Raw genomic sequence first — 25,600 nt, forward strand, 5'->3', positions numbered from 1 at the left:
CGGATCAACCCTACCGATATTCACAATAAAAAATAATACTATAAAAAGTAATATTTTTTCATAAATGACTCAAATAAGATATTTGTTTCACAAAATATGGCCCGTGAGACCGTCTCACATAAATTTTTGTCTTTTTTCAAACATCCAAATTGGTGAATTCTTAATCTAAGATCAAAGGTAAATACATCAATAATTTTTAAATATCAAAATTTAGCATATTATAATTGTAAATAAATTTAACAAATTATTTATTTTAAAAAAAAATTATTTTTCGCGATGTTCATGCTTGAAATAGACAGTGAAAAAGATGATACAATCCAAACTTCTACATATTTTGACAAATAAAAAAACACACAGAGGACTCATTGAAATATGCCAATGATTGATGCTTAGGAATGTAAATGAGCCGAGTCGAGCCGAACAGTATCAGGCTCGGGCTCGGCTCGTTTAACTATTTGCTCGGCTCGGGCTCGGCTCGAGCTCGTTACGAGCATTTGGTTTGAAGCTCGGGCTCGGCTCGTTCGGAATTTATGAAGCTCGGGCTCGGCTCGAGCTCGGCTCGTTAATGGCTCGTTTATCTTGTTTAATGAGCCTGGCTCGGGCTCGGCTCGTTAAACAAGCTCGTTAAGCGAGCTCGGGCTCGGCTCGTTAAACTATTTGCTCGGATCGGGCTTTACGAGCCTTTGGTTTGAAGCCCGGGCTCGGCTCGTTAACAAATAAGAAAAAAAACAACTTAATTAAACCCAACAACCAAATAAGAATTCAACATGATAAAACATAAAAGAATTACCAGAGCATGAATGAGCTTGCTGTTCTTGCCTCGCTCCCTCGTGAACCCAACTTCAACAACCTAATAGGAATTCAACAAGATAAAACATAAAAGATATTTAAATTAAAACAAACAAACAAACTTCACCAATTCAATGATAAACATTCGATGGTAATGACCTTAATTCAAATGAATCTCCTTAAGCTCCGAATTTTCCTTTTACATACAAGCACAAAAATTCAAAATGTTAGAATTAACCAACCTAAATTAATAAAAAATAACACATATCTAATAAAGACACAATTAAATTAAATATCAATTTACTTAGATTTTCTTTTCTCTTGACTTGGTACCGGGCACGTAACCAATCTTCTGCACAAAGCAACATCTGAACCGTATCCACTCCCAAATTGGCACGATATGAATCAATAACTCTACCACCAGCACTGAAAGCCGATTCAGAAGCGACAGAAGTTATTGGAATTGATAGTACATCACATGCCATCTTTGACAAAATCCTAAACTTTAAGTTGTTCATCTTCCACCATGACAATGCATCAAATTCATCATCTTCTTCACAGAATACAACCCCTTCCTCAAAGTACACTTCAAATTCAGACTTCACTTGCTCCACACTATCAACATTCTTAATATAGTTGGCAAATGCTGTCCTCACTTTACCCTTTCTTTTTGCACTAACAATACTTGAAACACTAGAACTTTCTTTATGAGCATCACTTGAAACATCCTTTTCAGCAACATTATTTTTGTGAGCATCAACATATTCAAGATACAACAAACGCAATGTCTCACGAACTGTAACGATGTTCTCAATTGCATCAACTTCGGAATAGATTTCTGGAAAACACCATTCAATCAACTTCATCTTAATCCTTGGATCTAATACAGCTGCCATAGAAATTAACAAGTTATAGTGACCCCAATACTTGTCGAATTTAGTCTTCATTTTGTTAACCATATCTTTCATGAAACTACCTTCACACATACTTGTATTATTCAACAACCTCTTTATGTTATAAAGTTCAGGTAGAAACAAATTTGAAGTTGGATATTCTGAACCTGAAAAATGTAGATAACTATATTAGATATTCAGACAATAAACAATTTTATTAAGAAACAAGATTCAAGTTTAATATTATTACCTGAAATGATGTGGGTAACTTCATTAAATTCTTGAAGAAAAGAACAGACTACACGGACTTTCTCCCAATCCTCCTCACTTGGCAAAGTGTTATAAGTAGGATCCCTTTGTTGATATCTTGGGAAGACGTCCTTGAACTCTAGAGCAGTAGACAACATGCAATATGTTGCATTCCACCTAGTGCAACAATCCATTACTAGTTTCTTTGAAGATAATTGCAACTGTTTTGCAATTTCACCGAAAATATTAAGACGAAACTCTGAGGCAGATATGTGTTTCACACTCTCACGCACATTGGAAATAATATTTTGTATCTCCGAAAGCCCATCTTGTACCAAAAGATTCAAGATATGCGCACAACATCTCACATGAAACAATTTTCCACCGAGAGGAAGATTGTTTTTATAAGAGAGATTCTCTTTCAACATCCGAATAGCTACATCATTGTATGTAGCATTATCAACTGTGATTGTCCACACCTTGTTTTCAATTCCCCATTCAACCAAACACTTATTCAACACATCACAAACAACTATACCTGTATGAGGTGGGGGGACATCACAAAAATTCAAATTCCGCTTTTGCAAATTCCAACTGGAGTCCACATAATGACAAGTGACAACCATATATGAAATTTTTTTATCAGACTTCCATAAATCTGTAGTCACACTGACCCTATTTATGTCCTTTAATTATGCCACTAATTTTTTCTTCTCTATTTCATAAGAAGTAATACAATCTTTCTTGGCAGTGGCACGACTGATTTTTTGATAATGTGGACTAGAATTCTTCATCAGTAAGTTGAACAATTCATACTCTGCAAAGACGAATGGCAATTCATGAACAATAATCATGTGAGAGACAATCTCCATGATCTTCGCTTGATCGTATCTGAAATTCTGCACTGCATTAACAGATTCTGACTCCGACATGGTTGTGCTTATACTTATATTTTTTTGTCCTTTCTCGTTCATCTGCTTCCTTATACAACTTCTGCTATGCCTAAGTAAATGTGATGTAGAACCAGACTTAGTATATGTCATCCGATGTTTGCAATGAATACATTCAGCCTTTATCAACCCATCTGAAAGAATAATCTCTTTAAAATCAATCCATACAGAAGATGTGTGTTTCCTTTTCTTCGGGGCATATGGATTGTCGCCTTCATCTTGAATATTATCAAGTTCAACCACAGCCTTGCTTTGAGAAGTTTCATTGGTATCATTTGCACTTGGTTGAACTCCTCCCACAACAGGAGTTGTGCATGATTCTTGAGCAGATGATGTGTTTGGAGTCGACATGTTTGGAGCTGATGAACAACAATAAATACATTAATCAGTACCAACAGATTACAGTACTCATAATATTGCATTCAACCAATCCAACAAACCGGAGAGGCTGAAACTTATAAGTATAAGTTTCAGCCTATAAGTTTCAGCCTTATAGTACTCATAAAAAACGTAAGGCTGGATGAGCCGCCAAGCTAGCTAGGAAAAAGACTTCTCAACTTGTAGCTCTTGATAATACAAGACAATAGACTACTGAGTTTTTGAACACAACAATATATCAATTACAGTATCGAAAGACTTACTCCATCTAATGGTCCATTAGAATACACTTGACTTATAAAATCTTAACACCATGTATGGTGGCGGCCATTTTCAATAAATAACTCAACAGAGGTACGACACACAAGAAATTAACCAATTATCGTTCTAATCAATACCATACCTCGAGAAACTGGTGCCGGACTAACTCTGTGCTTTGAACGGTGGTGGTGGTGGTGTTTTGCTTCCCTCTCGGCGAGTGAAACGGCGGTGGTGTTGGTGGTCCGAAGCCAACGGCGAGTGGAACGGGGTGTTAGGGTTAATTTCGAAAGAAAATGTGGAGGGATATAATGAGCTCGTATGTGAAATAAAGGATATAAATAAAGAATCAGCGACAGTTGCGAAAAAGCTGTCGCTACTTGCGACGGGTTTTTAACCACTCCGTCGCTAATTACGACGGTTTACCACACCGTCGCTAAGTAAATCGGCGACGGTTTAAAACCAACCGTGACTGGAAATGTGGTTACATCCGAAAATTGATGTGTAAGGGCAGTGTCTCTCGCGCATATGCGCGACACCGATGGGCGCATATGCGCGAGGTAGGCAGAAGACCTCGCGCATATGCGTTCTCTGTCGCGCGCATATGCGCGAGGAGGCCAGTAGCTTCGATGGGAGAACAGAGGCACTCGCGCATATGCGCTGAAGTGTGCGCGCATGTGCGCGTAAAAACCGTCGCTAATAGCGACGAAATGTTTAAAACCCGTCGCTGATTAAATCAGCGACGGTTTGTTAGCAAAAAACCGTCGCTAAAGTATATTTTAGTTGCCTTTATTCATCTGCGCGATTCATCTTATTATTTCAGCATGAACTTACTTTTTTACTCCGTCAACATTGATATACCGAAGTAAAATATAATAATAAAATATAGTGAAGCCCGTGTTTTTAATCATCCGAAGTAAAATATATTGTTTTACTTCGCTTGTGTTATTACTGAAGTTATTGGTAATGTATTACTTCGTAATTTATTATTGCCGAAGTAAAGCCGCTAACAAACCGTCGCTAAATGTTCAGTATATTTTAGTTTCCTTTGTTAATCTACGCGGTTCATCTTATTACTTCAGCATGAACTTATTTTTTTACTTCGTTAACATTGATATGCCGAAGTAAAATATAATAAAAAAAATATAGTGAAGCCCGTGTTTTTAAACATCCGAAGTAAAATATATTATTTTACTTCGCTTGTGTTATTACTGAAGTTATTGGTAATGTATTACTTCGTAATTTATTATTTATTTTTTGTAAATATTTTAATTTAATCTACAAGCAAATAAAATCAATGAATTTTGGTTTTTCTATCTTCTAGACAACTGACAAAATATGATTTAATTAATATTTTATTATATTTATGAAAAGTATTCAACTCTTTAATGATATAACATATTTATGCAATATGTTATTTAAATACAAAATTCAAAATTAAGATAACATAATTTTTTTATATTTCATACTATATTATTGGAAGTATTAAATTTGTATATATTAATTTTTTTCTGAGAAACTTCTTGCATATATAACTCATTCAAAAGATTATAGATTTACAAAATAAAACAAATCATATTCAATTTAATATTTTGTGAAAAATATATGTTCACTTCATCTACAAGCAAATAAAAACAAATAAATTTGATATTTCTTATTATCAATCATAACTCATAAAGAGAAATATTGAGCAATAATGAATAATTTTTTGTAAAGATTTATTCATAATAATTTTAAAAATTTACCTTCAAATATTTGTCATTTCAGATTACATAAATCTATAATTGATTTACTTATATCCATCTTTATAAAAATACATCTTCGTTATACAAGTGGAGCTATGTCGATTTTTTTTTAATTATGTAGTGCATAAATGAGATGTTATGTTGGAAGAAAAATAATTGTTATCATAACACTGATTGTGCGCTTGCTTGCAAAAAAGGGGGAAAACAAGTCGAATGAACAATTGTTTTCATTCAACTTAGCCTATTTGAATAAACGTGGTCCTCGTTATTTCATAGGGGAAAAATTCACGCATATATGAGAAAAGTTGATTGATTTGTGTTCAATTTTGTTATTACGATTCATTTTATAGGAAAAGTGAAAGATAAGCATCTTTAGTAAGTCTCAAATTTGAAACCTACTCCCCTAAGTCAGAATGGTAAAGTGGGTACTATCATCAATACAAGTAAGTCTACTGAAAAATGAATGAATCCCAAAATATATACTTTCAGATGAACTCTTAGATAATGTTCTAAAAGTTGGGTCTCATATCTCAAGGAGTGCTGTCAACTACTTTTAAGATCTATTGTTTTTTTTAACAATATTAGGCTATTAGATTATATGAAATATTGATTGAATATGATACATGTATTTGCTTTACAAATTTAATTAGATTTTATGAGCGTAAATATATATTTTTGATACAATTTTATTAGAATCCAACCTAATAACTTATATTTGAGAAGCTCATATCCCAAAAAGTAAAATAAAAGATATTTAACATCATATCATTATACAAATTAAGTTTTTGCGGAAAAAATATTTTCATTTTATTTACAAGAAAATAAAACAAAATAATTTTATTATTTTAATCTTCTACAAATTAACTTTTTTGTGAAAAAAATTTACAAATTAAGTTTTTTGTGAAAAAATTCTTTTTCACTTCATCTATAAGCAAATAAAACTAATATATTTTGGGTTTTCAATCTTTTCAAATTAATATTTTTTGTGAAAAAACTTTGTTCAATTCATCTACAAGAAAATAAAAATCAAAGAATTTTAAAGTTTTAGCTTTTTTTGGCAACTTGATCATTATCTAACATAAATGTAGTTTGACAATTTTGTCCTTATCATAATAACTGATTGACAAAAACATCCTTACTAAATTTTTTTCTGTATGTACAAACCAAGGACAAAGTTGACAATACACAATAGAAAAACTTTGACCTTAATTCACACTTTTATAATATGTATAGATTTTTAATTTTTAACTTATTATTATTTATCATACATAATTATTTTAATATTATAACTCATTAATTATCTCAAATTCGAGCTCACGATCTACCTAAACGAGCCGAGCTCGAACCCGAGCTCGTGAACCACTTAAACGAGCCAAGCTCGAGCTCGAGCTCACGATCTATCTAAACGAGCCGAGCTCGAACCCGAGCTCGTGAACCACTTAAACGAGCCGAGCTCGAGCTCGGGCTCACGAGACAGCTAAACGAGCCGAGCTCAATTTTGAGCTCACGAACCTATTATCGAACATGTTCACGAGCTAACGAGCCGAACATCATTAATCTCAAGCTCGGCTCAACAAAATTGTCGAGCCCAAAATAAGGCTCGGGCTCGGCTCGATAAGCTTAACGAACGAGCCCGAACGAGCTTTTTAACGAGCCGAGATCCGAAAAACTCGCGAACAGCTCGGCTCATTTACATCCCTAATGATGCTTGAAATAGATAGTGAAATCTTTTACCATGATTATTTTCTTTACATGGCTACTGGAGTTCGAATCACCTTCCAAGTGTGTGTTGTAATAAAAAAAAATAGTTATTTATATTAATTATGACGTGTGTATATGTTATTTTGTTAAGTAAGACCGAACATAACTTTTATAATTTTCAAATTATCTTCTATTTTAAATAACGATAAATCGCATAATACTTTATTTCTTAATGATTAAGACAATTTTGTGTGTTATATCAAAGAGCAGAAACTTGTGTGAGACGATGTTATATGTCATATTTTATGAGAAATATATCTTATTTGAGTCATCCATGAAAAAATATTATTTTTTATGCTAAGAGTATTACTTTTTATTGTGAATATCGATAGGGTTGACCTCTCACAAATAAAAATTCGTGAGAACACAAAGATCTACTCATATCAATCCATGATAATAGCGAGGGTCGCTGATTATATTAATATATAGACTCTATTATAACTCATGTATTATAAACTCTAGTTATTTCAAACGAATGATTTTTTTGTCAATTAATTTATTGATCTCTTTTAAGCTCGATCGTTACGAATTTGGATCAAATTCAGTCATCCAACTCAATTTATGTTGTCGGTTGTTAGTTGATTAGATTGAGATAAGACATACTTTGAATTTATCAGCAACCTTTGAGAATATAAACCAAGGGATGATCCATAAATTAAACCTCAATAGCTGACTTGCACTTACCCCTTTCAACACTGCTTCATTTCTGTTTTTCCAAATACACCAAGACAATATTGCTGCTAATTCAATCTCGTCTTTCTTCGTGCATGTGATGAACAATGTGATCCCATTAATTTGATAGAGAATACAAAGAAGAGAGAATATTGCTAGCGATAGAACTCGAGCTCCAAATAACTCGCACAAATGGACACGCTACCAATGCATGGAATCCATCCTCAGGCATAGAAAGTTTCGAAACTTGGCTGTGACATCCACCCTTCGAAATTCCAGGTTCTCCACAGAAAGTTTCGAATAGACTGATGCCATAATTAATTCTGGTTGGATCCTTGTTTCAATGAATGGATTTAATACATCTGAGAGCCAAGGATCTGTCCAAATATTTGTTTGAAGATCCAAACCAATTCTCTTCGTAGCCCTTTTACGAATAAGTTATAGAGTAGGCATAAAGCTCCTCCACGTACACATAGCTAGGATTGCTCATAATGGAAGTGAAAATAGATGATGTCGAATAATTGAAGAAATCCACCCACCTAGCCAGCTGCTTCCAATTTCAAGATAGAAGATCAACATAATATATTATAATTTGCAAAAAAAAAATATTATTTATTTAACAAGAAGAAGTTAAAGTTGCATTAATAGAACAACTTGAAATTAAACCAGTGCAAAAAATTCAGCAACTATGGTAAGTTTAAAATACCGTAAATTTTGAAAATGACAGAAACAACATCGAACTGTATCAGATTCAACAGTTTCGTGTAATTACAAGACTTTGACTGTTGGACAAATCAAGCCGTTCAAATTCTATCAAAAGCTCGAGTTACAGATACCATAAGAAGATAATCACTTGTATATGTTTCTAACCGAACCGCTTTATAGAAAAAATACTCAGAGTCCGATCATTCAACTCTAATCGCTCAGACATTAACAGATGGATACAACAACTCAAATTTTCAATGACTATCAGAAAAAGTGTCAAACACAGTATCCAATCAATTATTGATTGACATGAATGTTTCTTAAAATGTTGAGAGACAATCAACTTTTCAGAAGTTAAAACAGTTGAAGTCGTAATAAGCAAAGATGCATTAAGCATTAAATAAACATTTAATGCATTGTACGATGAAAAAATATTGACAATACCAATATGTCAGGAAATAGTAACGATGGTCGTTGAAATAAAATTCGCTCATTTAAAGACTCCGGGCATAAATATGTAGATTTAGAACCTCCTAACCACAAAGAAATCAACAAATTTCAAGCGTACACGATCAGCGTTATACAAGATCTCGAGTATATTCTTTAAAAGATATCGGGCTGATCACCTAACACATACCTATTTATTCATATATGATCATCAAAGATCAACCTGTGCTGCTCGACAACTTTTGTCGTTCAAAGCTAATTGTTGGAAAATTTATTGTTTATGAAAAAGCGAGTATTCTTAAACATTCAGAACTTATTGTGTTTAAATATTACTAAGAGTTTCGACTTAGATAGTATGATAAGTCATAATCATAGTGGATATGTACAATGATTGTGTAAATCAAAATATTTTAGTGAATACCTTTATAAGAGGAAGAAGTGGTCAATGTAGGAGTCGTTATCTCCAAATATCCATAATATCTAATCCATTTAAATTGCACATTAATTTAATCTTCATTTATCTACCCGCTATGTTAATTGATTGATTGCATTGAATATATTTTTTATATCTCACTAGTTTAGTCGAACTTTTTTTGCACATAAACTCTTTTTTGTAGTCCAGTCAAGTTTAATTGTTCAAAAAAAGTCTTAACATGCTTATAACCGTTAAAACCAACTCAAATTTTGTTTAGTAAAATATATTTAAGAAAAATAAAATATTACAGATTAAAGAACACACAAAATCATCCAAATCTTATCCATATTCAGACGATCACAGTTTTAATTTTTGTATAATTTCTAAATCTTCACACAAAAACTAATTTAGATAAAAAAAAACAAATTTAATGTACATATAGGTATACTGATATGGTGTAAAGAAAATATATGAAAATTTTATTTATTTAATTAAATATTTGTTCTGGTAAATTTCATTTCATTTGAGAGAGTATACATAATTAGATAATACTACGGAAAAGCAAAATCAGAGGGAAAAGTCCAAAAAGGAAAAGTGAAAAAATCCCAATAACTAACCACCGGTTTCGCCCACGAACCTGTCTTCAATACTCATCTACCTTTTCTTGATTGCTCCCAGTTTCTCCAATTTTCAGGTAATTTCACTATCCATGCGTAAAAAAATCTTATTTTTTAATGTTTTTCAACTGATATCTTTTGGGTTTTTCGATTCTCTTTTCTTTTGTTTTCGGTCGTGGGAATTTAAAATTTTGAAATTAATTTAGAATTATGGAATGCATTGAAACGAGAGCGTTGAAATCCAGTTTCCTCTCGCAAATGGCCATGAAAACGAATCCACAGGGGTTCTACAACGATGACGGATGGTGTTTTGCCGGAGTGAACAGTTTCAATTCCGATGATTTCCCCGTAGAAGACCTCCTTAACCTCGATTCTCCCGAAAAGGAGTTTCAGGAGGGGTGTGTTTTTCAGCGGCCTGAACAAGTTGAAGACGAGAAAAAGCTGACACATGAGAGAAATTTGGAAAATTCGGACGACGTGGTTTCCGGCGAATTTCAGAGCCTTTCCGCCGGTGACCTCATGGTTCCGGTGAGCGTTTAGATTTTTGTTCATTTTTAAATTTTTATTCATTCATGTATAAATTTGGTCTTCGGAAATGGGAGGGAAGAAAAACTAATAAATGCATGAATTTTCAGTTTGATGAATTGGAAAACCTTGAGTGGCTATCACAATTCGTGGACGATTCCACTTCAGAGTTCTCTCTGTTATGCCCTGGTAGAAATGGACGATTCTCCGGAAAGCCTCCGCCGCTCAACATTTCTGCGGTTCAGAAACCACGGTCTCCGTGCTTCCCGTTGCCGCTTCCCACGAAACCGAGGAGCAACCGGTCAAGGTCAAACGGGCGGCTGTGGTCACTACCATGGCTGACGTTGAGCGCCGCGGAGTCTTCTTCAACATCCCCGTCTTCACACGGTTCGTCCACGATAACCCCCTTGTTTTTCGAAAACCCGGTTCAGAAAACTCTCTGGTTTTCACCTCTCGAAAAACCTCCGGCGAAGATGCAAAAGAGAAAATCCGAATATGACAGCGTCGCCATATCCGGGCGGCGGTGTACGCATTGCCAGGTGCAAAAGACCCCGCAGTGGCGAGCCGGACCGCTAGGCCCCAAAACATTGTGCAACGCTTGTGGTGTCCGGTTCAAATCCGGTCGGCTATTTCCCGAGTACAGACCGGCTTGCAGCCCGAGTTTTTCGCAGGAAAATCATTCCAATAGTCACCGGAAAGTTTTAGAAATGCGGCGGAGGAAGGAAAATCTTGTAGAACCGGACCTGATGGTTCAGAGTTTCTGAGAGTAGGCTAGGCGTACCGACGGCGGTGGTGGGATGTATGGTGGTAAATTAGATGGATTATAGGGTGATAGGAGGTAAAGAGTTTTTAGTAGGTTTCTTTTTTAACTTAATTATGGATTTTTCGGGCTGTGTAATTATTTCATTTGCAGTTTCTAATTTAATCAAATTAATTTTAAGTAAAAATTATATAATTATTTTTAAAATAATCACAAATATATTTTTTAAATATTTAATGCATTCATAATACTTTGTCAACTGTACTTTAAATCATTTGAAAATTATTTAAAATTTGGTCCATTTCTGCGGTTCAAATTTGTGGAATTTATTATTCAAGGTCTAGGATATCATGCGTAGAAAAATGTAAAAAAAAAAATAAAATTATTATTATTATTTTATTATTATTATTATTATTTTAAAAAGAGATGGGGATGAAATGGGTCCATTTGGTTAGGCGTGGTAGGTGCCCCTTTTTAGTTTTTACCAATGCCGCTGCCTTTGAAATGTCTAATTCTGATCTACCTATCCATTTTAATTTAATAATAATTAATAACAGTGATGATTCTATAAAATTAGGTTGTGGTTCAAATATGACTACCACTTCGAAATTTTATTTTTTAGGGGAAAAACATTTGGAATATTGTGAAAATAATCAAACTAAGATTTTGAAAAATAATTATCACCAAATATATTTAAATATACTTGGGAGGGTTTAGTTTTTTTTTTTTATTTTAAAAATGACCAATATTGTTTTTCAAATTATCCCATATTATAATAACGTTTATAAAGGGTAAAATTTATTTGCAACTTTTGAAAATTATTGATTATTCATTGGAATTTTTTAATTTTATACTTTCTTATGAAAATGTGTTTGTTTGAATACTTTAAAATCTAAGAAGAAAAGGATAATGACCAAGGTTCCACGGCGTAAGTGATGATTGAATTGGAGTGGGCTCATGTGGTTGGGTACCCATGAAATTAATCAATTATTGGTGTTTCATAAAGTTGTGCTGCGGCATGCCATGTGAGAGTGGTTATGAATCAACTACATGATATTTATTTTTGAATAATTGTATTAATGTTATATATATATAGTTTTCATATTCTGCACCCCTACCGTATATATCTTTGTGAGCACCGATGAGGTGTCACTCACCTATTGGATGTGATGAAATAAAGAAAAATTATGCAACCAATGGATGAGTGACACCTCATCGGTATTCACAAAAATATGCACGATAGGTGTACAGTATATCAAATATATATATATATATATATATATATATATATATATATATATATTTATATATCAGAACAGTACTTGACAGTTGACTTGTAAGATCAAGGCCAGACAATTTTTAAGAGTCTGGTAACAAAGTCAAAATAAAGATATAGTTGACACAATCAGTGGGATTTTGGAAATCGAATTTATAAATTATTTCATATATGCATTTATTTTAATAGGACAAAAACTTGTATGAGACGGTCTCACGGGTCGTATTTATAAGACGGATATCTTATTTGGTCATCCATGAAAAAATATTACTTTTTATGTTAAGAGTATTACTTTTTATTGTGAATATGAGTATGATTGAGACTAAGATACGTGAGACGATCTCACATGAGATCCACTCTTTTTAATAGCTGAGTAGATCAATAGAAAGATACAATTGTTGCCAAAGAGAGTTGACTTCCAAGACTGTACTTTGATGGCAGTGGTGGGGATGTATATCTACCTTTTGTGTTTCATGAAAGATTATTTATCTACTTTCTTGTTTCTGATTTATTATTGATATGAATTAATATTGTTCATTACAAATACTGGATTCAAATTTTATTTTAAGACGGTGATTGAAGGATTTCTGGATGAAAAAAAACTTGTGCATTTTCAAAACAAAAAATTGTAAAATAAAAAAGAAATAAAATCTCGTAATGTTAAAAAACGACAACACATCGAGTTTTGGTAGAATTCCATATCTTTTGTCCTCGTACTCATTTTTTATATTGATCTTCATCACCATCGAGTATTCAATTTCACAAGTAACAGGTGCAGCTCGATTGATGGCCATCACGATCATAGCAACATGACACTTGTAGAAATGTTGGTTGTGGTATGAGTTGTGTTTTTGGAAGTAAATCTGTTCTAATCTCCTTTCATCTTCTTGTTTCGGCCAAGTACATGTAACACGCATAGGGGCACAATCTTAAAAGAACACAACATAAAATGAATTATCACATTAATGAACAAAAAAATTTTACAAACATGCTTTCCCAATAGAAAGTAGATAAATGCACTAAGCTAGTTCAGAATGCCTGACTCGTCGTCTTATTGTTTGCTAGCAAATATGCGAATCATTCCTATACCAACGGCGGATATAGATACGAGGGTCCCTATGCAGTACTTGATCACATCATACTTTGCTGCTTCAAGTTGAGCCCTCAGTTCATGGATTTCCTGTAACAATCAGTAATCCTCAGGATCTTGACAGTTTAGGTTTCTTTGGAATAAAAGTTCGAATATTTTCATCCAATAATTATTGAGAACTTGTAATTTTAGTCTTTTTATAGATGATAATTATCAGTTTTGGCAAGCCAACACATTTGATCCTCAGCAATGTAAATGACTAAATTGGCAACTATGGAACAACAAAAAGCAGAATGACAAAAATGATATTTTCTACTTCACATGTGGAGTAAAATCATTTCCTATTTAACAAAGTAAAACAATAAAAAACTCACCCGATCAAGCTTGTTCGTAAGGTTTGCTGTTTCTGCACTCTGATTAGCAAGCTCATCACGAATCCGACTTTGTCGTAAGAAAGTTTAATGAAATGAGAACGTTGTAATATATAGTAAAGATGAAAATACATTCAATTTTATTTTCATATCCTTACCCTCTTTCAAGATTTAAATCTAGGCGTTGTCCAGCAGTAGCCTTGTCAATTTCGTACCTTTCTCAAGGAGCATTAGTCAATCGACCGACTGTTGAGTGTTGACATAGTTCACGCCAAAAGAAAAACGTGATTGAATTAGAATACATACCTTAATTCACCACGCATTTTCTCAATATCATTTCGGAGCTTTTCAGCCTCGCGTTGGAGCAAAGAAAAATGATGGCCCTGCACCATTAGAGGCAGCAAAATGGATGTGAATGAGTCACAAATGTTACTGCGTAGTGTCTACTAACTACAAATCCCTTGAATATGTTATAAATTTTTCAATCGTCCGTCATATTTGAACTTTCATGACCCTTGCTATTAGTCTTCCCTTTGATAAATGCACAATAATGTCTAATTTTGAATTCGGTTCGTGATCCAATATCCACTGGTTTGATCAGAAATGTTCTCTCAAAAGTTGATGCTAACCTGATTTTCATTTGTTAACTTCTCTTTCTACCCTTCCACGAAATGTTCATGCATTTCTCCATAAGGCGTAATAACATCTTAAAATCGGACGGTGAAAACATCAAACACTAGAAAACAATCTAAGTAAAGATATTCCTAATCTGGGTATCCTATACCAAAAAATGATGAAAAATCAATTTCAAGGAAATATGGATACAAATATCCATTAAGTTCATCCTTTTTCTCGCCTTATGTGATGATAGCCCTCAGCTTCCAATATTCAAGAAAGATATATGTTTTCAAGTTCAAATATCCAGTTAAACACCTAAAACCATAAAAATGAAAGTCTTTTTTTGAATACAATAAGCAGATTCAGCACAAAAAGGCACAAGTAAACAATTTCAGTTAGTGCATTTTTTAGGATAGTTCCTTCACCTCAAGCTTCAGTCGATCAACATCTTAACTAAATAATTAACCTCGATCTAATGCACAATACTTGCAAGATAGCCTATGGGCCCTCTAACCACTCTTGCAATATCGGTCTTCAGCAAAGGTCTCAAAAGCCGATAACAACATAAACTGCATCATTGCCGAACTTATAAATGAGTTGGCATTTAGTAGATCAATTTCCAATACGGAAACAATTTCATACCTGAGAACTTTGTATTTCAGACTTAAACTTGGAAAGATTGGCTTCTTGTGCCATCTCAATCTACAAAAACAAAAATTAAGAAAAAAATTCCATATAGAACACAAGAAACTCAAAGCTAAACCTTATATCACAATTTACGTAAAAAAGTTTTGAATGTTCCAAGATAATATATGCACCAGAAAACACTGGAAGAACTCTTACTCTCTGCATCTCGGATCTTGAAATAAGATTTTGCGATATATTCTCCAAACTGTCATCCAAAACATCAGTCATAGCAGATGTAATTGCCTCTGCATGGTTTGAAGGTATGCTTTGTGCTTCTAAACTCCTCACCTGGCCACAAAACAGAAGCATCTAATATTCACTCCTTTACTTCATTGTACAGCTATAACTAAGGGTACAAACGAAAATTAAGAAGACATACAGACCGCCCTTTCTTATTAAAACTAATCCTATCGGCAGTAACTGGGAATCAATGTTCACATAATGTTGGTCTTAGTCATTCACCTAAACGCTGAATGCATCGAAACATTATTCTTTACACTTTAATTCTTATCTCAAGCAAAAGAAAATTAACAACACAAGAACAAATAGAACATATATACCTATAATACATTTTTCTTATCATTTTGAATCATATTTGATTAGAATTCTCCCAAATGGAAACTGGTAAGCTGTAGGTCAGCTGTAAAAAATAGTAAAAAGAACATTTGACGCGGCAAGTAAACATGAGTTGGAACCAGAATTCCATAATGTAATGAAGAATCGGGATTAAATAACCACAGCATCTAAAAAAACAATCTTGTTAATTCTCAGAGGACCACGTCTCACAATCACTATTACCCTAAAATGGGTAGCTCCATTCGTCGTCGCAACAAATAATAAAAAACATTAACCAAAAGTTAAAAAAATGTACCAGCGCTAGTGTGTCAACAAGATAAACGCGTCTTCCAGTAGGTTTAACGAGCTTAGAGATCTGCCTGTAGTCCAATCGATAACCAGACGAATTCGAGGACAACGAACCGTATGATTTTACGGAAAACCGGCCAGGTGGAGGCCCATTTACCGCCAAACCTCCAGCATTAATCTCTTGAAACTTTAACAAGCGAATCCACGATTGAAACGCAAGTTTACGCGCAGTCATTAAAATTCCTCGAGAAAAAAGATGTAAATATTGGAGTAATCCTTACATTCAAAGAACGCAACTTCTAAAGGATCAATTTTGCACAATTAAGTGTTCTCTTCATTGCAATAAAGATTTTCGTCCAGGAAACGAAAGAAATTTGAAGAAGAAATCGTTTGTTAATGGCGGAAAATTAAGAATTTCGGTGGTTTCAAAAATGGTTGAGGGGCTTCTTGCGCGTTACGCAAGAAGCTGTTCTTCGTTGGTTGGCGGATTTTTCACTTAATTAATACTCTACAGCGTAACAAATACAAACAGCCCGGATCACACACCTGTATGTGCATAATTATTACATGATTGTGTCTCTCACAATTAATTATTTAAAATTTTAAAAATATTAATTTTTATATTAAATATAAATCGATCTATCCGTCTCATAAATATAAATTTGTAAGACCGACTTATAAAAAATTTACTCTTGTTAAATAATTTTTTATTATAAATATTTTAATAATGAACATTTAAATTTATTTTTATTTATCAAGATTAATTACATGAAATTTTTGTGAACATTTTTCATCGTTTCCGACTCTCCATATAACAAGGAAGACAATATTATATCAGAATTACGATAAATACTGTCAAAAAATTACAAGGTTCTAAAAAGCGTGAAGCGCCCCTAAGCGCATATGTCGAGCTCCAAGTTTTTTAAGCTTAAGCGAGATTTGTACAGACTTAAGCGTGAAAAAGTGTTTTTTTATCTTTAGTATAATTGTAATTATCTCAAACCAATAGATAGATAAAATAATACATAAATATGATAAATTTAAGTATGATGCATTAATTCTAATATTTATAAAAATTTCAAAATTACAATCTTTATTTGTTTTTGAATCTAAATCACATTAAAAAATATTAAATATTTGTCAAATCATTATCAGACATGCTTAATCATAATTAAATTTAAAAATAATTATCTAAATTACAAGCCTAATTTCTTATTTTAAAAAAAAAAGTCATACATTCAAAATAAAAAATTTAAAAATAAATAGATATTAAGCACATTTAATTAAACGTCATAATTACGCTTAATTCGATCGTTTAACAGCTTTTTTTTTGTTTTTCTTCGAAACGAGACGTTTTTGTCGAGCTTTAAAATTAAGCGGACTTTTTAGAACGCTGGAAAATAATTACTAGATCTCTTACTTTATTTTTTATTGTTTATATTATATATAATAGTGGTGATTGGATTAATAATAATTGTTGGTGTTAATTACGTTAATAGTTATATAATAATACTAATAATATTAACAATTTAATCAATAATTTTTGTTATTATCCACTAAGCTACACGTGTTTGTACTAAAAATCTGATTAATAACTAAAATAGACTGAGATACCAAAACTTGAAACCGTCGTCATATCCAGCCCTTGCCTCCATTTGCCAAACAGCACGCCGTCACGATACCTCGCGTCACAGCAGGTTCTCCCTCCTCCGTCTAGCCATTGGGAATCTCTTCTCTATTTTTTTTAATTCTTCATATGTTTTGTGTTTTATTTACCTTTCTTTGTGGGGATTTTGTAGTTGTGAATTATGTGATTTCTGTTTCTTGCTTTTAATGTTCGTTGATGTTTATTGTTTGGCGGACGTGTAATCGTGGGCTCAGATTTGTTGTAATTTTAAGATGGGTGGTGTGATTCATTCGACTCATCATCGTTTGTATCGGTTGATGCCTTTTGAGCTGCGTTTTGTTTAGATTTCTTAGAATTTACCGTGGTGCCTGGTTTTTGTCACGTTTAATTATCCTTAAAGTCATCAATTACATTTGGGGTTTCATATCTGTAGCTTGAAGAGCAGCTGTTAGTTCTGTTTTTGGTGTCTCGGAGTTTGTTAATCTGGATTCACCCATTTCATTTCTTAATTCAGTTATGAAGTGATGGTTCTTGCATGGGCGAGTTGGTGTATCTTAATATTGGTGAATTTTCCGATGTTGTTTTGAGGTATTTATTATGAATGTGTTCTTTTTTTGGGGGGATTTTGTACTTGACTATTGTGATTTATGTTTTCATTTTCCTTGCTCATTGGCGGTCAACTGTTCGCTGGAATAGTAAGTAAGGTTTAATATTATTTTATGATATTTAAGTTGTGTAGTGCTTGGTTTGAATAATCCTCGTTTTCGATTTTCTATGCCTCTGAGCTGTGTTTCAAGTTCCAGATTTGTTTTAGGATACATTTTTCCTGTGTAGTTGGCTATTTCTTGTTCCCAGAAATTATAAGTAATAATTATGGTTTCAGATATAATTTGATTGGAAGTTGTTGGTTCCATAATGTTGTTAATTTTTATGAGCCAGACGCAAGTCAATTATTGTTTAATGTCCTGCCAGATTCACGACTTTAGTAATCCATGAACATGAGAGCCATTTTACCTACCCCACAACATGTGAATGTATATCTGATCTTCTTTTTATTTTGTTAATAGTGGGTGAAAAGTTTATTCTCAAAATTGAGGAAAAGACAAATCAAATAACAACATGCTTTATAAGGTATAAACTGTTTGGTAGATATGATTTGTTAAATTTACTATAAATAAAATAAATAAATTTGAATGTGTTGTGTCCCATTGAATTGAACCACCGTAGACTCCAATGTCATAATCAGCAGTTTGCATTCTTTCTGAATCTTCCGCTTATCTGTTTCGTATGAGAGGATTGACATTTTCATCATTGTTTAATAAAACTAGTCACAATAAAAAGTCAACCGGGAAGATGGTGTGAGCAGCAGAAACTCTCTACATCTGATGGCTGGCATGTCTGAAAATTGAAATGAAGAAGTGTTCAGCTTCTGTCATTAGTTTTAGATGTGCTACGATTATGGAAGGAGATGTTTGTAATACCAAGGATGCCATGGCACGTTGTATTTTTGAATTAGAGAATTTAATGGGCGTTGGTTCCATGTATGTGATTGATGTCGGGTGGTTTTTGTTTGTTGAAATAATGTGTGTAGTGTTGGAATTTGGTGTTTAAAATCATGAAGGTAAGGTGAAGATTTTCTGGGACTCATTGACATGGTATTGGATGCGTGGTTGTGGTGGACAGGGAAGAGGCAGCAGCTGCGTTGTTGGTGATATTTTTGCGCATAGGTGTTGATTTGTTGATTGAAATAGTTTTGAAAATGAGCTTAGACAACAGAAGCCGTAGCAGGAGCAGAAGCAGGAGCCCGATGGATCGTAAGATTCGTACTCAGCGCTATTCCTATCGCGATGCTCCTTATAGAAGGGATTCAAGGCGGGGTTTCAGGTTATTTGGTCTCCATTCATTCATTTATTTGTAACTATTTTCACTCTTACATGTGTTGGTTGAGAAGGAGCGGGCAGTTGATGTATGGGATCAACCTGAGTGGAAGCAGCTCCGATGCACCTGGATGCTTGTGTCTTTTGGGTCTTGCTTGAATCTCCTTCTTAATTGCTTTTAGAAATTCGTATGAATATTTTTGGTTCCTTGTGCTCCATCCTTCACTCCAATTCCAAATTATTAAGAAAATACCAGAAAAAGCTCTACAAAACGGATTGAATTTTTTCTGTGTTTGCTGCCATGTTCTTCCCTATGGCATTGCAGCATCACGAGATACTGTCCTTTTCCTCACATTTAGTGAGATTTTCTTCTGCAGTGAGAACAGTTTGTGCAACAACTGCAAAAGGCCTGGCCATTTTGCTCGAGAATGCCCGAGTGCTGCTCTCTGTCACAATTGTGGTCTTCCTGGGTAAGTGTCCTTTGGTACCCCTCACCCTTACGCCTTCAAAGACACTGTATGTGTGTGATCATGTTGTGACAGCTAATATCTCATTATTCTTATTTTTGAGAAATTAAGTATCAATACTTAACGTATGGCCTTTCTAGTATTCATTACTCTTTTTTCCCTTTTATCGTAAAGCATTTTTCGAAGATTGTAATTTTTCAGTGTTAAACCTGACATTAAATTTTGTATGATGTGTCTTCATAATGTATAAGAAAAGAGTTTCTTGATAGAGTACTATTCAAGTGCCAGGGAGATTTTTGGTGATAATCAGCTAAAAGTTCTTTCCATACAGAAACATGGTGCTTTTCTTCGTGGGAATATTTGTTGCGATTCACAGTCTGGCAATGCGAAGCTGCTTCATGATAGTAATAGTCTACTCAATTGTCTTAATATATACGTTCTTGTGTGTATGTATGTTTGTTTATTTTCTGAATTTCAAGTCTAATATCACTTGGGTAATCATGTCCTCTGTGGAGACAAGTCTCGTTATTTTTAACCTTCCACGATGATTTGAAATTCGAATCAGGCATTTTGCATCGGAATGTAACACAAAAGCTCTTTGCTGGAATTGCCGAGAACCTGGCCACATGGCTGGGAACTGTCCAAATGAAGGCATTTGCCACACCTGCGGAAAGGCTGGTCATCGTGCCAGAGACTGCATGGCTCCTCCAATGCATCCTGGTGATATGAGGCTGTGCAACAACTGCTACAAGCAAGGCCACATGGCAGTGGACTGCACTAATGACAAGGCCTGCAAAAATTGCAGGAAACCAGGCCATATAGCTCGCGACTGTCAAAACGATCCTGTCTGCAATACATGCAACATATCTGGGCACATGGCAAGAGACTGTCCCAAGGGAGGCCACCCGTTTGAAGATAGGGTTGGTGGAATTCGTGGAGGTGGGTTTCGTGATATGGTGTGCCGGACTTGCCAGCAGGTGGGGCATATGAGTAGGGACTGTGTTTCAATGACTATATGTCACAACTGTGGGGGAAGAGGGCATATGGCATTCGAATGCCCATCTGGGAGGTTCGTGGACCGTTTTCCACGAAGGTACTAGGAGAAGAAATCTGTGTGTATGTTTGGCCAATCGTTGTTCTCTTTTCTAGGTTCATGAACCAAATTAATGTTGCACTTTTTCTTTATTTTTGGTAGAACCTCTTCGTTTTGACCTTTTTATTCCCAGACAATTTATTAATCGGGAACGCAGTACCCGTTTAAGTTGAAGAGCATTTAGCATTTGGCATATGTCTAATGGTCTTGTATTCCCTCATGTATTTGGCATGTGCGAGAGAGCTATGTTTATGTTACATCAGCTGTGTCGAGAGTTCCATCACATAGTATTCTGCGGCCAGTATATTTGCTGATTTCGGTCAAATTGTACAAATTTAACAGTCATGTATACTTGTTGTTCAACATGGATGCTTGAACAAGCCTCTGTTCATCATGCAAATGTTGATATATCGGTAGGCTTTTGGATAAAGAAAACATTTCATTTATTAATTTCAATTTACAATTTTTTTTGTTGTTGGTATTTTGTGAAATGCAAAAATACTGAAACGACTTTTCCAAATGTTTGTATTTTTATTTCTCTGCAGCCTCGTTTAGTTTCTTATGTTGATATGTATCGTCAGTATCTTCTTTTACTAGGCTGTGCTTAGAATTTGATGTAACCAATTTACGTTTCAGTATGTATCTTGATTTGGCTGTGGGTAATATCTCGATGTATTTGTATACTGTCTTCGAAAAATATTTTATATATTTTGATAGATTAAAAAACTTACTATATAAAAACTCACTAAAATATTTGGATTAACATAATTCTTTCTCAAAAACTCCGAGACTTTTAGACCTTTAAAATATTAATTTTATAAAACCAAATTCCATCAATTAAGAAATAGCAAGATTTTTGTGAGACGCTCTCACGAATCTTTATCTGTGAGACGGGTCAATCCTACCGATATTCACAATAAAAAGTAATAATCTTAGTATAAAAAATAATAATTTTTCATGAATGACCTAAATAAAAGATTCGTCTCACAAATTACAATCCATCTATTAGAAAATCACTTGACATATATCTTTAAGATCAATTTTATAATACTGATATTTCGTTTGACATAACTCAATAAAAAGATCGAGAAGTGAAATTTCAATTTTGTCGTATAGATCTCTTGTCCGACACAACCTAACACAAAGAAATATTCCCCAAGAGTGAGACCGCCTCATTCCACGTGTGAAATAAATAACCTTCATCACTCCCTTGTTAGTTGCCCTTCCTCTGTTTAGATTTCAATCTCTAAGGATAAACCGTAGTTGCCCCATATTTCTCGTGTGAGGTGTGTTTTCCCTTCTAAATTCTCTCGCTGTTTTCCTCATTTTCTCAGCTGTTGTTCATCGTTTTCAATTGTATAAGCTGGAGTATGGAAATCCGCTAAAAGCTAAGTTTGACTGATTTTAATTTGTTTTTCTTGCCTTTTTAATTGTATAAGCTGGAGTATGGAAATCCGCTATTTTTTCTTCTGTGTGTATATTACAAGTTGATGATCAATGAAAAAGAGTTTTAATGGAAACGGGATGATTTGATATCAATTTTGGAAGAAATAAGGGGATTGTAACACGGTCGAGATCAGGATTTTGGTGTTGGTGTCATTCAATGTTTTCTGGTTGAAAGAGGTTCTGATGAATTCGTGGCATGGAAAAGCTTGAAAAACGCACTGCTTGACAATCTAATTTTCGGGCTTAATGACCTCGCTTCGAGTCCAAATTCTAACTCACATTTTTTATTGTTTCATGTATCGAATACTAAGTTCTATGCTTCCTGTTTTGCTCTATGTATTTTTGCAGTTCACGTAGTTGCTGGATTAAAGCTTCTCTTAAGTTTCTTGACTTTTGGATAGATTGGTTTCTTTTTGACAGCGGCATTTGTCAAGCCTCTGCTAATTTATCAATTATACACGGTTCTAACATGTTTGAGAGTAACTCTCTTGTGAGCCGTCTCAATCTTTATTCGTGAGACGTGTCAATCCTATTTTTACATACAATAAAAATAACCAAATAGAATATTTATGTCACAAAATTGACCGGTGAGAAGAGTTTTTGTGTCATTTTGAACAGAGATGGATGCTTTTGGTTGTTTCAATGTTTTGGGAAACTAATGATTTTGTTGCTAATTCAGAGTTTCTTTTGTAGATTAATTTTAGTATGTTGTTTTCTAATATGCAAAACGTAAAATTTTCTTCTTTGGTGTTTCTCATAAATTGTCGATCTTTTGAACGTCTGTTTTCTCACATCGTTAGGTTCCTTTTGTGGTTACACATCAACATTGCTGTAATCACGTCCATTTTTCGTCTTTTTGAAGCGTGACTGCTCGAAAAAATATAACCAAAATGTCAATTTGAGAGCTGGGAACTGGTCTTATTATCCAACGATTTCATGGACTCCATTGAGGACATATTCGAATCCTCTCTTAATTTAGAAGAAACCCATTTCAAAGAAGGCTATAACGAAGGCTATGCAGATGGATTGCTTTCCGGAAAAGAAGAAGGCTGTCAAGTGGGTCTGAAAACCGGATTTGAAGTTGGCGAAGAATTGGGCTTTTACAGAGGCTGCATTAATGTTTGGAACTCCGCAATCCGGATTGACCCAGCTTGCTTTTCTGTCAGGATCCAGAAGACCATCAAGCAGATGGATGAGTTGCTTCACAAGTACCCAATTTCTGACCCAGAGAATGAGTCAGTTTCTGATATTATGGATTCATTAAGGTTGAAATATAGGGCTATTTGTGCTACTTTAAATGTAAAGTTGGAGTATAATGGATACCCGAAAGATTCTAATGGTGAAAAGATCGTATTTTGAATAGCTATTGCACGTTGGATTTGTCTGAGACGTGACATTATTAACAGAAATCTCAAAGGTCCTGTTCTGGACTCTTTCAGTTAATTGTTGGGGTGAGTAGTGAATCATTCTACAATGGGAAATGTTTCAATTTCATGTTGAACTTTTCTGATCTGATATTTTCTGCCCTTAAAATACAATCACAATCAACTTCGCACCTGCTTTGAGTTGACTTGCAGATTTTTCTTGGAGTTTATTTTGATTCGAGGACTTGTTTGAGGATGATGAGCTTTAAAAGGTTAGTTCATTGCTACTTTTTGTACTCACTATTCCCTTCTGCACTGTGTTGTTTTCCTGATCATGATCACTTTACTAAAATTTAGAATACTCTATAACATTGATGCATAGAGTTTCTGTGGAGGTCTCGTGCTGATCATGATCACTTGTCTTCCTGACGTGTAATTTTTGCATTTGATAGGGGATGCAAGTGTCAAGTACGATAGATAGATACATGGAGTTGAACGCAAGTCTTTTACGTGTGCTTCGATGGCTAGTATTAAGAAAACACTTGACATGAAGTTATGTTGTAAAATCGGAAATCAAAGTTAAAAATTTAATGAAATGCCATAATCGATTTGTATTTTATATTTTCAAAAATCGTCATATTAAATTTTGAATTTTAATAAAAATTCAAAAAAACAGTCTTCAAATTATCCACGATCCCTTGATCTACGACATTGGTAATCATCTTCCGCAGAATGAAGGGAAATTTTTGCTACATTTTATGCTCCAAATCATGTTATAATTTCCACAAACAAGTTTCGTTTATAAAAAATACTAAAAAGTAAATGCATTAAACACTGTGCATGAAGAAAATAAAATAAATAACATACAAAACATTGGATGCACCTTTTTACGAAATCATCTGCTACACTTGGTATTACAAACCGTGTTTATATTGTACCCAAACAAGTTATGTTTGCACGAATTATTAAAAAAATTGGGATGTAAATGAACTAAATCGTTTTGTGAGCAATTTAAAGATCGATTCGATAAAAGCTCGTTTAATGAGACTCGTTAAGATAAAGGAACTAAGCTCAAGTTTTACAATATTCGTCTCATTAGCTCGTGGATATGTTCTTTGATAAGTTCATGAGTCATCTCTTAGATGAGGAAATAATAGTTTTATTATTTGATTTATTGATTTTGCAATGATATACATAGAAAAATATATTAAATTTATTTATTGTAATAAATTTACAAATTTTAATAAAAATGTTATAGTTTTCTCTAAATATATAATTCACTTTTTAATAAATTTAATGAAAATTTAAATGTGCAATTCATTTTTATTAAACTCATTTAGGCTCGATAAAATTTTGAATAAGCTCGTGAGTTATGGATGCATTCGTTAAATAAAGCTCGATCTCGACTTGATTATAAATGAGTCAAACTCAAACATTCAAGAGTTCAGTCCGACTCGACTCGATTACGTTCCTATTAAAAATTAAACGTACAAAACAATATATACAAATGAAAAATAATCAATCATTGATAGAACATGATATTCAAAACAATATGTTTATGATTTTTAAATTTTAAAAAAGATAAATCAAATATTTTGTTTCTGATTAATTCTATTTTCTTCATGCAAGTTGTTTCACACATTTATTTTTTTAATA

The 25,600-nt window shown here is 33.7% G+C and overlaps 4 protein-coding genes and 1 pseudogene across 9 annotated transcripts; 3 read left to right on the forward strand and 2 right to left on the reverse strand.

Moving 5' to 3' along the window:
* Positions 1 to 721: 721 nt before the first annotated feature.
* LOC140818689 (zinc finger BED domain-containing protein RICESLEEPER 2-like) lies at positions 722 to 3,524 on the reverse strand (annotated as a pseudogene).
* Positions 3,525 to 9,813: 6,289 nt separating this feature from the next.
* On the forward strand, positions 9,814 to 11,332 carry LOC140818664 (GATA transcription factor 7-like). 2 transcript variants are annotated; one of them, XM_073178708.1, is made up of 3 exons: positions 9,814 to 9,956; positions 10,086 to 10,407; positions 10,515 to 11,331. In XM_073178708.1, the coding sequence occupies exons 2-3, from the start codon at positions 10,090 to 10,092 to the stop codon at positions 11,166 to 11,168; spliced, it is 972 nt and encodes a 323-aa protein (XP_073034809.1). In that variant the 5' UTR covers positions 9,814 to 9,956; positions 10,086 to 10,089; the 3' UTR covers positions 11,169 to 11,331. The 2 variants fall into 2 exon arrangements, with proteins under 2 accessions (XP_073034809.1, XP_073034810.1); XM_073178709.1 differs by lacking the exon at positions 9,814 to 9,956 and having other exon boundaries at positions 9,967 to 10,407; positions 10,515 to 11,332.
* Positions 11,333 to 13,335: 2,003 nt separating this feature from the next.
* Positions 13,336 to 16,580, reverse strand: LOC140818804 (protein FMP32, mitochondrial-like). Its single transcript, XM_073178856.1, has 7 exons — positions 16,078 to 16,580; positions 15,363 to 15,494; positions 15,162 to 15,221; positions 14,208 to 14,284; positions 14,060 to 14,116; positions 13,905 to 13,971; positions 13,336 to 13,620 (listed from the first exon to the last, which is right to left on the reverse strand). Exons 1-7 carry the CDS (start codon positions 16,303 to 16,305, stop codon positions 13,492 to 13,494), a joined length of 750 nt encoding a protein of 249 aa, XP_073034957.1. The 5' UTR covers positions 16,306 to 16,580; the 3' UTR covers positions 13,336 to 13,491.
* A 1,067-nt stretch (positions 16,581 to 17,647) lies between these two features.
* On the forward strand, positions 17,648 to 21,329 carry LOC140817739 (uncharacterized). 4 transcript variants are annotated; one of them, XM_073177494.1, is made up of 5 exons: positions 17,683 to 17,767; positions 18,212 to 18,285; positions 19,381 to 19,581; positions 19,952 to 20,044; positions 20,607 to 21,329. In XM_073177494.1, the coding sequence occupies exons 2-5, from the start codon at positions 18,233 to 18,235 to the stop codon at positions 21,139 to 21,141; spliced, it is 882 nt and encodes a 293-aa protein (XP_073033595.1). In that variant the 5' UTR covers positions 17,683 to 17,767; positions 18,212 to 18,232; the 3' UTR covers positions 21,142 to 21,329. The 4 variants fall into 4 exon arrangements, with proteins under 4 accessions (XP_073033597.1, XP_073033596.1, XP_073033595.1 ...); XM_073177496.1 differs by lacking the exon at positions 18,212 to 18,285 and having other exon boundaries at positions 17,648 to 17,767; XM_073177495.1 differs by lacking the exon at positions 18,212 to 18,285 and having other exon boundaries at positions 17,682 to 17,767; positions 19,026 to 19,581.
* Positions 21,330 to 22,269: 940 nt separating this feature from the next.
* LOC140818611 (uncharacterized) lies at positions 22,270 to 24,074 on the forward strand. Of its 2 annotated transcripts, none has more exons than XM_073178629.1 (2): positions 22,270 to 22,420; positions 23,443 to 24,074. In XM_073178629.1, the coding sequence occupies exon 2, from the start codon at positions 23,517 to 23,519 to the stop codon at positions 23,937 to 23,939; it is 423 nt and encodes a 140-aa protein (XP_073034730.1). In that variant the 5' UTR covers positions 22,270 to 22,420; positions 23,443 to 23,516; the 3' UTR covers positions 23,940 to 24,074. The 2 variants fall into 2 exon arrangements, with proteins under 2 accessions (XP_073034730.1, XP_073034729.1); XM_073178628.1 differs by having other exon boundaries at positions 22,275 to 22,420; positions 23,381 to 24,074.
* The last annotated feature ends 1,526 nt before the right edge of the window (positions 24,075 to 25,600 follow it).

Source organism: Primulina eburnea, chromosome 17 (genome assembly GCF_022965805.1).
Source record: "Primulina eburnea isolate SZY01 chromosome 17, ASM2296580v1, whole genome shotgun sequence".
Taxonomy (NCBI): domain Eukaryota; kingdom Viridiplantae; phylum Streptophyta; class Magnoliopsida; order Lamiales; family Gesneriaceae; genus Primulina; species Primulina eburnea.